The 12,899-nt window shown below is 41.6% G+C and overlaps 1 protein-coding gene across 1 annotated transcript in view; it reads right to left on the bottom strand.

Annotated features, from left to right (window-relative positions):
* The window catches only part of MYO1H (myosin IH), a 43,045-nt gene extending 31,816 nt beyond the window's left edge, over positions 1-11,229 (bottom strand). Inside the window, exons 1-6 of the mRNA XM_073313418.1 lie at positions 11,198-11,229; positions 5,465-5,626; positions 3,877-3,992; positions 2,377-2,575; positions 1,228-1,308; positions 527-706 (exon numbers count right to left, since the gene is read on the bottom strand). Of these exons, the coding sequence (XP_073169519.1) occupies positions 527-706; positions 1,228-1,308; positions 2,377-2,575; positions 3,877-3,992; positions 5,465-5,626; positions 11,198-11,203 (744 nt within the window). The 5' untranslated portion in view covers positions 11,204-11,229. The remainder of the gene's footprint in view (positions 1-526; positions 707-1,227; positions 1,309-2,376; positions 2,576-3,876; positions 3,993-5,464; positions 5,627-11,197) is intronic.
* Positions 11,230-12,899: the final 1,670 nt, after the last annotated feature.

Genomic DNA, 12,899 nt, shown 5'->3' with positions numbered 1-12,899 from the left:
TAAATAGAGACTGGGAGTGGCTAAGTCATTATGCAAGGTAGCCTATTTTCCCTGGTTTTTTCCTACTCTTCCCCCCCCCCCCCCCAGACGTTCTGGTTAAACTTGGATTTATGCTGGAAATGGCCCACCTTGATCATCATACACATTGAGAGTGGTCACTTTAGATAAGCTATAACCAGCAGGAGAGTGGGGTGGGAGGAGGTATTGTTTCATGGTCTCTGTGTATATAATGTCTTCTGCAGTTTCCACCCGATGAAGTGAGCTGTAGCTCACGAAAGCTTATGCTCAAATAAATTGGTTAGTCTCTAAGGTGCCACAAGTACTCCTTTTCTTTTTGCGAATACAGACTAACACGGCTGTTATTCTGAAACCAGCTATAGTCATGACTTCTACCATACTGGAGTACTTGAACAGTAAAGAAAATCCATCAAGTCATAGGTGAGCATAATAAACAACAAGGTACTTCAGATCTATGCTGCCAAATTCATCACAGGTGGTTCCATGCTGGGGGCCTAATTATCCCAACCTGTATAAGATACATGTACTTCTGTGGATTGCGTTCTAGTCCTAGCCAGCGAAGCAGGTCATCTTCCCCACCCTCCAGCAACTGGTAGAAGATATGGAAATTCCGTTCCCCATTGTTTTGATGAACAACTCGGGATTTCTCAATCAGGTAACTGAGGATGTGCCCTCCTACTGGAGCTCCCTAGAGGGGGAAAAACAAAAAACAAAACAAAAACAGCCAGGTGAGCTTAGACTGCTAAGCCTTCAACACCCAACAGTCCAAGTGACAGGAAGTCAGCAGAAGTGTTGTTACTGTGTATTCTTATTAACACACATACTGTGACAGGCTTCTGGCGTCATTGCTACTCATCTGCTCTTCTTCCGCTTCATTAGTTTCTCTATTAAAATATCACTTACAAGTTGACACATACTGTCTGAGGAGTGACTGTCTTTTCAACTAACTCCTGCTCTGTAGTGAAATATTACCTTCTCCACTGAGCAGTTGGCTGTGTTGCCAATAAAGCTGAAAACTTCCAAGATACAAGACTTCAGACATCTCAGTCAAAAAACACAAGAGCAGTAAAAATTAGGTCAGAAGGTAGTCTGCAAGGTAAATAATTTTGCAGGGCAGTAGAAGGTTTACTGACTAAGTATTCCATGCTGGTGCCAAGCAGCTACATAGCTATGCTTGTCTTGAGAATGGTCCAACACATTTGTTTTTACCTTAAAATCAAATTGGATATCCATGTATTTTCCAAACCTACTTGAGTTGTCATTACGCAGAGTTTTTGCATTTCCAAAAGCCTGCAGAGAAACAAGTAAAACCAAGTCACTCCTCTTGCTGCTGAGAGCTCTGCATCTAGAACTGGGGTCATGAGGAACTGAGGGAGAAACATCAGCATGTACAGCTTTAGATATCCTATGAACTTTTCCTCTTTTCATGCTTGGTAAGTCAATAGGCAGCTAAATCCCATGAAACTCTGAAAAATTAGGTTTGTGCTTACCGGAGACTTGACATACTTGCTTCCCTCCTTCCCCACCCTCTGCTGACACACTGCATTCCATAAAAGTAGAATCCATCTGCCCAGACACACCATTAGTTTACACTCAACATACGTTCAGTACTTTCAGTTCTCTGATTCTCTTCAGTTCGTTCTTCATGTAGGGTTAAGTATCAACGGCAGTAACTAAATGTGAGCCATTGTTTGGTCATGAATATTTAGACAAGCGTTCCTAAAATTTCTGACAATATGAGTACTTGTCATCTAAAATTCACTGAATGTGTGTGCCCACCAGGAGTCTATATCCAGCTCTCAGTGCATCTTATTTTGGGGAGAGCTCTAAAACCTGTCCAGAATAGCAGTATCCAGTTACCTTCCTGCACATTAGGCAACTAGAGGGATAGGTGAAAGATGCTTGTTCATTCATTGATATGGTTCAGCATTTATTAAGTGGTCTCAAAAATATTTCTTCTTTCCTTATGGAGCACTACTGAGAAAAATCCCCTCTTTGCACAGCATTTATACTGAGGGAGAGAGACTAGGTGTTTTGATTATAGATGAAGAAATATTGTAAACTGAAAGTTACAAATGGAAAAAAATTTAAATCCCTGAACAGCAAATTGGCCTACATCAATTCCTTCTCATTTTCCAAGTCAGACAGGGCATTCTTGCAAAGGGGCTGAAATTACTTTTCTTCTAATGCAACCGGAGATCAAGTATCCCTGCAAACTGGAGGCCATTCTGCTGATTAGATCTCTTTTTCCTTCCATGCATTCAAAACATTTCAGTTCTATATACACAGAGAAATCTTGCAGACTCCAGCCAGTCTCTGCATGGTACACCTTTAGGGTTTATTTTATTTTGGTTTTACCTCCAGAACTGGATTGGAGAGCAGCAGGCGATCACGGACTATTTGCAGCTGTTCCGTAGTTGGGCAGGTCACTGCAAAGTACTGCAAGATCTTCTTGGAGGCTTCTGTTTTCCCAGCTCCACTCTCCCCAGAGATGAGGATGAAGTGGTTATTGTATTCAGCACACATTATCCGGTAGGCATTGTCAGCTATGGCATATCTGAATAAGAGAGTCGCCCCCCCAAAAATCAAATCAGCTTTAAGAATTACTCGATATGAAACATCCATACAAAATGATGGCAGAAAGCTCTGACAGGAGTAAATGTTCCATAGGATCCTTAACACTGGAGACAGCTAAAATTTACAGACCTTGAACTGGACAGGCAAGCAATGTTCCCCGCAGAAAATTTGCTGATTCACAACTTCAAAGTAGAAACATTAATTCAAATGGAGAGGTAGGCACATGACGGAGGAAAAGAGCTTTATCAACAGAACCCATTTGGGCTATGCACACTGCTGTGGACCTAGGTTAGCACGCTGCAGGCCTGTGACCCAAAGGCAGAGACCAACCAACCTCAAATTTTCATTTTCATTTTCAACGCAGCCAGCTGGTCAGTGCCAACTTCTGCCCATGAAGATATTTTAAAAGGTAACAATTAGTGCAACCACTCTTACCGCCACCGCCCCCTCCCCCCCGTTATTTGGGAAGAAAATGCAAAAATCTACATCCAGCTTTGAAATTTTACCTCAACCCACTCCTGCTCCCAGAACCAGCTGGAGGCAGAGTTATGAGCACTGAGAATAGATGGAGCCCACGGAGCCAGGAGGAAGGGCAGAGACTGTGAAAGGAAATGTTTCAGACAAACTAACGAGAGATATACTCAGTACTGGAATTATGCCAGGGCACATCATGGCGGAACCCTGATGGTCTGACATCCCATCATCAGGTAAGTGAGGAAGGTATCCACTGAGCTCTGACTTGCTAGAAAAATTCCTTAATTCTAGCCCTGACTGACACAGATTCTTCCCTGTGGCTTTTGACAAATTGGCCTCTCAATTTCACCCTCTGTAAAATGGAGATAAATACTTACATGCCCTCACAGGAAAGTTGTGAAGAGTAATTAACATTCACAAAACATTTGAATTTTCAAAGCTGTGTTAATATTAAGTTGACATTACCCTCCTTCCAAGTTCTGACATCCAAATGCCAACCTTGCAGACATATACTAGACTAGATAATATTTTGTCCTGCCATGAGGCAGGGGACTGGACTAGAGGACCTCTCAAGGTCCCATCCAGTCCTATGATTCTATTATATGGTCTAATTGAAGTTATTTGATAAATAACCCAGCAAAGAGAAGCAAGTTCCTGCTAAGATTGCTATTAAGAAAAGTTCTCCCACTCCCACCAATTACTTCTGAAAGTGTTTGTAATATAAAAAACACAACAGTGCTAGACCTGACCATGTGAAAGTCAAAGTGTTTATGTGAACTGAAAGCAGGGGAATTTAGTGCTACTTACATATGTGGTGGCAGTTCAAAAAAGTTGACCCCTTGATAGATCTCCATCTGTTTCACGGAGTAGAAATCCAACTCTTTGTAGGGATTCACAGATACTAGAAGGGTACCAACATATGTCTACAAGGAAGAACAGAGCGTAGACAAACGGAATGACTTCTCCTGAAGGGCAACCTCAAGCATACCATGTGAAAAACTGACAAAAACAGAACATGTGGAACTTTTCTGTAACAAAACTTTTAAAGACTTCAGTATTTCTGTGCTCCATTTCTAACTCCCCATACACTTAAACCCTTATTTAAAAGGTTGGCTGGCAAAGTAATTACACTGGTTTAGTCCTTTAATTGTCCTAATAGAGACTTGATACCTCTGTCCCTTGATGCTTCTGGGATTTGATTCATATCCCAGTTAACATAGGAACGTATTTGCCCATAACGAACACTGTTCTGTTAATCCATTGAAAGTCTGCTATTCTCCAGATGTGATGCTGATGCGTCATAGGAAAGCTAAAGTCATAAGCCATTTGGTGGTTACTTAAACCTGTGCATGTCTGCAGTGTAGTAGCTGTGTTGGTTCCAGGATAGGAAGGAGACAAGATGAGTGAGGTAATCTCTTTTGTTGGACCAAACTTCTGTTGGTGGAAGGTACAAACTTTCAGGCTACACAGAGCTCTTCTTTCTGCTCTGCTTCCTTACCCAGACTTGAAGAGCTCTGTGTAGCTCAAAAGCTTGTACCTTTCCCCAGCAGAAGTTGGTCCAACTCTTTCTTAAGACTGTATATGGAAAGAAATAATTCCTTCCTGAGCCCTGCAGATGAACAAATCTCAGGTTTCAAGGTGCAAGTCTAATTGCCTTAATTTTAGACTATTTCAGTGAGCCAACGTTACACAACACTTTAGAACCTAGTAACAACTGACACGTCATATTCCACCAAGCCCTTTCCTTTGTTCCCACTTGCCTCATCAAAATATTGAGATTCACCTAACAGAAGAGAGGTTTGGTAAGATTCTCTGCCATTTAAGATCTGCACAGCAACAAATGTTGCACTGTGGGTGCTCAGAACCTTTGAAAAAAAATAGGGCCATTAAGAACTAGCAAATTTTCATCCTGCGGTTCAGTGCATTCTCTGTGCTGGCTTGGCTTTTCGTGTTCTTTTGTTATTTATTGCACACCACTCGGACACCTGGACATAAACCATACCATCCACAGAAGATATAGATATAAAAAGTATCTAAAGGGCAAACAGGGCAGTCAGCCTGCGAGATTCTGTAAACATCCTTCAACCCTTCCCCATACAGCAGACATAACAGCAAAGCATTAGAAAGCCATAATCTTGGGGAGATATTCACTCTGTACTGACAAGCCAACACTGCAGCGACAAGAGAAATCAAGTCCACCTGGAACTCTGATCATCCCAATACAATGGTTCCACAGAGAAGCACCATTTGGCCTTACTCTTTGATCTGACTTGTAAGCAGGTTGTAGTCTGAGGCATGTCATCCTCCCACAATTACATGTTAGTTCACAGTATCTTCTAGACACAAGTACCAGTATTGCCATGAAAGAGGAAGTCATAAAAGCATGCAGATTTACGTAGATGAGGTTCTCTCTGTATCGTTTGCGAAGGTTGTCCAAGAAAGCAGCCTCACTGGTGTGGGAATCCAAAAGAATGAAGTCCTGTACCCCAACTCTGTCCCGGGCGATCAGAGCCCCTTCCATGTTCAGCTGGTTGTGGTTATCACTCACCTCTTCTTTCTACAATGCAAAGAAAGTAGCTCAGTTATGTGTGTTTGATCCTTTGTTTTCTGAAGGGGGAGCTTTCACACTGGAGTAAACTAAAAAAAAAAAATCCATTTCTATTAAAAGCTCTGGACCTTTTCGTTATTTCAGCAATTAATGGCTTAATAAAGGGTTCCCTCCTTCCCAGCCTAATAGCTAGTTTGGTGCCATCAGAATCCTGTGTTTTAACATTCCACTTTGTGGTCATGGCCCAGTGGCTAAGGCATTAGCCTGGGATGCAAGAGACCTGAGTTCAAATCGCCCAATGTCACATTGGGCAAATCTCCCACTAGGTGTGCCTCAGTTCTCAATCTGCACAATGGAGATAACAGCACTGCCCTGCCTCAGCATTACTGTGAGCAGAAATTCACTAAAGACTGAGGTGCCCAGGTGGGCTAGTGTAATGGGAGCTGTAAGTACCCAAGCTAAATACAGATAGCATTAATGCTGCCAATTCACCATTAACCGATCCTACAGTGAAGCACAAGGAAGCAACTTTAAATTTCAGCTCAAACACAGCTTTGGTAATTAGCAAGAGAAGAATGGTGACAATCCTTTAAAACATAAAGGATGCATATTTATATCTGATCTGCCAGACAGTCCCCAGGTATGAAATATTCTCCTAGGTTGTTTGTACCTGAATAGGCTGCAGTAAGGCAAGCTGCCCTGCAGAACGAAAGCTCAGTTGGAACAGTCAGTCATCCAAATACAATACTAGGAAGATCCTCAAACTGGAGTTTTCAAAAAAACTGCATTTCTCTAACCAGTGGGAAATTCAATCCTGATGTGGGTTTATTGGCACTGTGACAATTAGCTTCCCATTACTGTGAACCCCAAGCCTACTCAAGATTTGACCGTTAGAATGAAGATCTGAGCTTCCATAACAGATTAATTTTTCCAGACAACCAAGATTAGACAGAAAGAAAAAAGAAAGCTCAGGTTTTCACATAGGGTTCTCTAGAACTTAACACAATTGCCCAAAAGCCAGACAAACCTGGTTCCTCAACTCAGATGAGCTATTAATTTAGACAAGCCACTAACCCCCTGTCTGAGTCATCTCAACTGCTTCCAGCTGAGTTGGTTTAGTTCAGATACAAGGAGATCAGGTGAGCTGCTCAAGCTACAGTAGCTGGGGTGACTTTAAAACACAGGTGCTGCCTCTGACCTTATTAGTTTTCCCAAGGAAATAAAAATTAAACTTGCATCTGCTGCATGGAGGACAACGATGACATTTTTTAAGCCTCCTACAAGCAGATGAGGAACAACAACTTTTAAAGTTTGGACAGCAGATGTCTCCATACACCAAGGAAAGCATTCTGGACATAAGGATGCAATGATTACTAGATACAACCGAGTTGTCTGGCTGGAGACACTGCACTTTTGGAGTGATCTGGAGATAACAATGCTGTCTCGGCTAGCGGTCTCCTCTCAAAACAGCGGAACACTGTGCCAGGGCTATTGCTGAGCAAAAGGCCTCTCCATTTCTCTGCGCTATTCATTTTTGACAGATTACCTTGGAAAAATACTTTTATAATTAACGGTCTTTCCCATGACTGGGATACAGCTATTCTGTTCTGATTTAGAGATTGCATTAGATTTCTTACCCTTCCGTTTTTAATGTGTTAAGTGGACATATTTAACACTAGCAAGTGGACAAGTAGGATATTCTTTATAATTTCTATAGCACTTACATTTCAGAAGTCCTGTATAAACATTACACATTTCCAAGAACTCATTTCTCACTCTGTGCATGATTTACTTTCCTTATTCGGCCAAAAAAATTAAAAAAAAGTTAAGGTGAGCTCAAAATGTTTTGAGCTGTTTTGGGACTTGGTGAATTAGACTAGAGAAATAAATTTGGCTGAAGATCACTATACTTATGTAAAGGTTTATCAGATATGGGAATTGTAATGTAAGTCTCATGTCTGGTATTATTGTGTTGGCCTTTATGACAGTGGTTCTTGATATTTTCTACTCTCTCTCAAAATGATGATGCACAAAAGATTGGGAACTGGCGTTGAAAGGATGTTGTGAGAGGCTATTTATGTAGCTGTTGTGGTGCTATTTTAGTTTTTACCAGAAACTGCAGGAAAAGTCAGAATAAAATGCTATTTCTGCTTTTATTTCTAGTTTCTACTGATTTTTGGCAAACCTTGACTCTGGACTTGAACTTTGGAGAAGGTCTGGATAGCATGAATGGAAGAAAGCAAGTCTTGCTGTCAGAAGTACAATCATGCAAGAAGAATTTCACCAAAGGCGTATCAAAGCACTGAACTGAAGTTCACAACTTGTTATAGGCCTGGGATAAGGAGATTTAATTGAGCTCAGAGGCTAGTCATTCTTTCACAAGACATGCAGTACATTAACCCTGTCTACGAACACACTAAGTACATTACCTGGTTTCATAAAAATGAAGTATCTCCGTGTCACAAAATCCATCCCGTGCGCCCCCCCCCCCCTCCCGATTTCAAAAGTAATCTTGCCACATGTTTCAGATATAGAGGTTTTGACCACTTAGTTATTAAAAAAAATCTCATTGTAATTACTGGAGTTAAACTTTTGGTCCAGATGCAGGGACATTCTCTTAAAGAAATTTTAATTTTAAGTGGAAGAAAGAAATACTACATCCTCTGAATTGCTTTGTACTATTGCTGGGCCCTCATTAAGCAACTTGTGTTCCAACCCAGAGGTAGAAGTGGCGGCTGTATTTTTAGTCATGTGTGAAGGACTTGATCTTTGTGCATGAAACCTGCCCTTACTCAAACATTGTATCTGGAGGCTCACCTTCTGAATTATTTTCAAGTTCTTAACAGAATAGATACCTACAGGAAAATACTGGACTCTCTACAGTACATAGAAGACCAGGGTGTACAGGAAGAGAGAAAAAATCACCATGAATTCCAGCATGCTTTTAACACACTGTAAACCCTGAATTTGACTCTTTACAAAACTCCAAGTAGTGTTAGGGCTTGAAACCCCTCAGTTTTTGATCTGCATGGCATCACTACTGAAGCAGATGTGTGGAATGAAAGTAAACTGATTCACAAGTTTTATACTTTTAGTGCTGACATTTTCGAAGATGCTAGGGACAGGAACAGTTAGGACACATTTCTAGTGTCTCTAAAGGGGTTACAAATTTGCAAGAATTAGTTCATTCTGATCTCTTTCCTAATATAGTATTGAATGACCATTCTGACAGGAACAAAGCAGCAACTTGATTCAGTCTGTTTGGAACTTCTACAAAAACCACAGGAGAGCATTCATATCTGGTTTTGTATCACTTGGTTATAGATGTCACAAACATCCAAATTCAGTAAAAGCTAGTTCTGCAGGAATTTTCTTGTCTGGCAAGGTATGAACTACAAGCTTCAGTATGCCAGAAATACTAAAAAAAACAAACATGTATCTATGATAGAGTCACAAGAACTGTCCTCTTGATGTTCACCTTCCTTTCAAATGCTATTATCTGAGAATACAGTTGCCAGAGTCATGGGGCTAATGCTCTGGAACTACTCCATATGAAGCTAGTCAGGACTAGGGCAGCATGCCTCCTCTCTCTCTGAACATACTGTCACCAGGGCAAGAAGCTTACACAGCTTCGACCTTCCTGGATCTGACCTCTGAGCATTCAGCATCCCTTTCCATACCGTGCACTTCCCACAGTGAGTCTGCCTGTGCAGGGCTCCTGGGGAAGCCAGAAGGCCCTGCACCCCAATTCTGCAGTCAGTTGTGACTCTCAACCAGTGTAAATGGAATGTTTATTAGTTGACAGGAACACAGTGTAGAACAGAACTTGTTAGCACAGAAATCTGTGACTTTCAGCCAAGTCCATCTTGGTGGAATCCTGGTCCAGATACCCTGGACTCCCATCTTCAGTCCCCCCCAGGCAGACTGCCCAGCTTCAAGCAACCCGACCACAGCATCCCCCAGTGCTCCACCTCCTGATCTTTGTCTTGGTTCCCAGGCAAAGTGTCACCTGGTTGCATCCCCCTCCTGGGTCTCAGACTACGAAGAGCACCAGCCATAGCCTATGGGCAGGCAACTGGAGCAGTCTCACCTGCTGCCAAAGGTCTCAACTAGAGTCTCTCATCCTTATTCCCACCGCCTAGACATTGGTGCAGCACACAGAGAAACTGAGTCACACAATATTCATGCAAAACAGTAAAAAACTCACATAGGCTCAACAGTAAGACTCACATACAACATCACAAGGGAAAATCTCCACTTCATCACAACAGTATAATAAGTGACATCTTTCCACCATGAAACAGACTAGAGTCTTTTTGGAAATACCATCCTACACGGTTTATCTGTAGGAGTCAGCCTCTAAAGAGGTGATTAATTTACATTCTTAAATACACATTTTATATTTATGCCACAGAACATACAGGATAAAGATTTACCTGGTAGGTCTTTGTTTTTCCCCCCAGCTACTTTCCTCACCAATCGACAAAGGAATGCTTTCTAATTTTAATCTGGACTTCCTTAAAAACTTGCTGCAATTTCAATTCTGATTGGAACATAGTCTCACGAACAGGAATTCACGAATACAGCCAGGAAGGAGAACAACTTTTGTAAGACCTGACCAAAGCGTACAAGAGTTTATCAGAGTTAACAGAGTCACTGTTTGTAGCACAGGTCATGAACGGATCAGAAGTTACTTGTTCCAGGGTGATGACAATGAGAGGAAATGAATGCATCAAATCAAACATTCATTCAGACTGTAGGATCTGGTGAAAGGAGGATTTTGATGGGGGTGGGGGATGAGTGAACCCAAAGTTTAGGGTTTGCATCTAGCCACAAAAGTTAAACCCAAACTCTTCAAGTTGTATTTCCAGCTGAGAGAGACTTTGCAAGCCCATCTGTAGAACACTGAATGGGGAGGAATGACCCAATCCCACTGGCCATGGGCTAGAGAAAGACCTCTTAAGACACAGGCTCTTGGAGAAAATTCTAACTGATCAGAGCAGTTTCTCTGCTAAGGCAAAAAGGTAAATGGAAACCAACGAGCAGGCTATGGTGTGGAAGTTAAAGAAGCCTCGTCCTAGATTTGTCCAGTCAGAAGCATTCAGCACCTTCCCAATACACACTTTAATACTGACCTTAACTGGAAGAAAATGGCATTGCGCTACTCTTTTCCCTACACACATTCAGTCATAGCTGTGCTGGACTAGGCTGCACTGGCATCTCCCAATAAGTAACGAACCACAATATTTTCCATTGAACTATTCCTGAATATCCTAATTCAACTGTCACTAATTTTGGATTATCTTCAACTCACTTGAGCTGTCAGTTCTGGGGTGCCAGAGATCTGTCTTGGGCTTGGCATGTATTCCATGTGTCACTAGTATCTAAGCACCAGTCTTTAAAGTCTAATACATGTGACTATATGCAGTACATTGCAATCATTATTTTTTGGATTCTCCTCTCTCAGCAAGGTACAGCCTGTTCTCTTCCCAGAACCCCACACCCCTTTCACCTTACAGTTTGTTGTACATGTGCCAACTCCCACCCCTAGCTTCCCTTTCACTGACCTCTTCTTGTTACCTGCATAAGACTTTCTATTTAAGCCTTTCCATTGCTGCTGCTTAGATGAGAGATGATTCCTTATCCTAACATTTCTCCCAGGGTAAAGTGATTCTTAAATGGGGGGGTTTAAGATGCAAATCATATTTTAGGTGTTTTGCTGCTTGATAAACATTGCATGCATTTAGCTAACTAAGAAGTGTCTTACAAGTCTGCTACTGACACTGCTCTGCCAAAGCAAACAGAACTGAAAACGGATACCGAAGGCCTTAACCCTGGCTGACCTAAGGAAGTTCAGAACCCAAACCATATCACAATATAAGCCATTTCCCTATATTTTTTGCCCATGAACTGCTGGTGACATTAATTTTTCACACTGTTTTTGTCAGGCAGCTACTATACTGTAACCAGATTGAGTGTATCATTTTAATGAGATAATGTTTAAAATGAAAAACACAGCCTGTCTGCATTTTCAAGAGGAATGTATAATTCTGATAGTATTCTAGAACATCCGCTCAGTATGGAATGCAAAGAGCCAGTCTTCTTTCCAAACCCAGGAACATGAATGCGTGACTAATCCTGAAATCCCAGGAGCTGCCTAGCTGATCAAGTTTCCTTAGCTTATTTTGTTTACAAGTTAACATATCGGTAATTGGTTTCAAAGTGGTAGCCGTGTTAGTCTGTATCAACAAAAAGTACGAGTCGTCCTTGTGGCACCTTAGAGACTAACAAATTTATTTGGGATAAGCTTATGCCCAAATAAATTTGTTAGTCTCTAAGGTACCACAAGGACGACTCGGACTTTATATCAGTAACTGACACTCTGTTCCCCTTTGGGCAAAGATCCTGCACTCATTTCTGGGCTAGACTGTGCTCAGATTAATGCAGCATTGTCTCACCACTGTGTTTGGCTCAAATGGTGGCAAACTCATTTCTTAATGACCATGTTAGTTAAGGTGGGATTTTTCCCAAATCCAATGCTAATTATTCAGATGAAGTCCCACCCTCACCTAGTGAATATGGGAGACTCACTGTTCTGTCATCCTGAAATCTCTCCTCACAGCTTACTTATGAGACTCAAGGATTCTTCTGATTTACTGAAATGTGAGCTCTCTCGGGGAATCTATTCCTATTCATTTAGCTGGCTAGTTTAGCCACCAAGCAATTTGTTTTAGCCCCCAAAAAGATGAGATGCAAAGACAGTTCCAAAAAGAACCAAACTCTGAAGAGGCTTAGATTCTTCATCCACCTCCAAGAAGAGTTTGATTTTGGTACAAACAAAGAAAAGTCCACAAGAAGTTTTGCTAAAGTATTACCATTTTTTATTAAAATGGTGTGTGTTTTTAATTTCCCAAATGGCTCTAAAGCTAAGTGCTGTGCTTTTTTGGCTGCTTCTTCTCTGTGGCAATACCACGTAGCGAGGAATGGTCATGTCCGTTTAGGGGAACAGTGTTATATCTGTTATTTTGAAAGCACTGGAAAGCGTGCTGGACATCATTCAGAACTGACGTGAAGATAAGTTCTCTGCCCTAAACAGTGGGCTACAAAAAAACCCTGCACTCACACAAAGCACCACTAACTTTAACAGGGTGCCTTACGGCATTGGGGCCTAGGTGCTATATATGACAAAGTGAAAATACCAACAAGGATGGTACAGTTGAAGGAGAACAAGGGTTACTAGAAGATCACTTGGTTACTCACTTTAGGTCTTCATTCAGACCAG

This window comes from Lepidochelys kempii, chromosome 15 (assembly GCF_965140265.1).
Source record: "Lepidochelys kempii isolate rLepKem1 chromosome 15, rLepKem1.hap2, whole genome shotgun sequence".
Lineage (NCBI taxonomy): Eukaryota > Metazoa > Chordata > Testudines > Cheloniidae > Lepidochelys > Lepidochelys kempii.
This window is presented reverse-complemented; position numbering and strand designations above follow the sequence as displayed.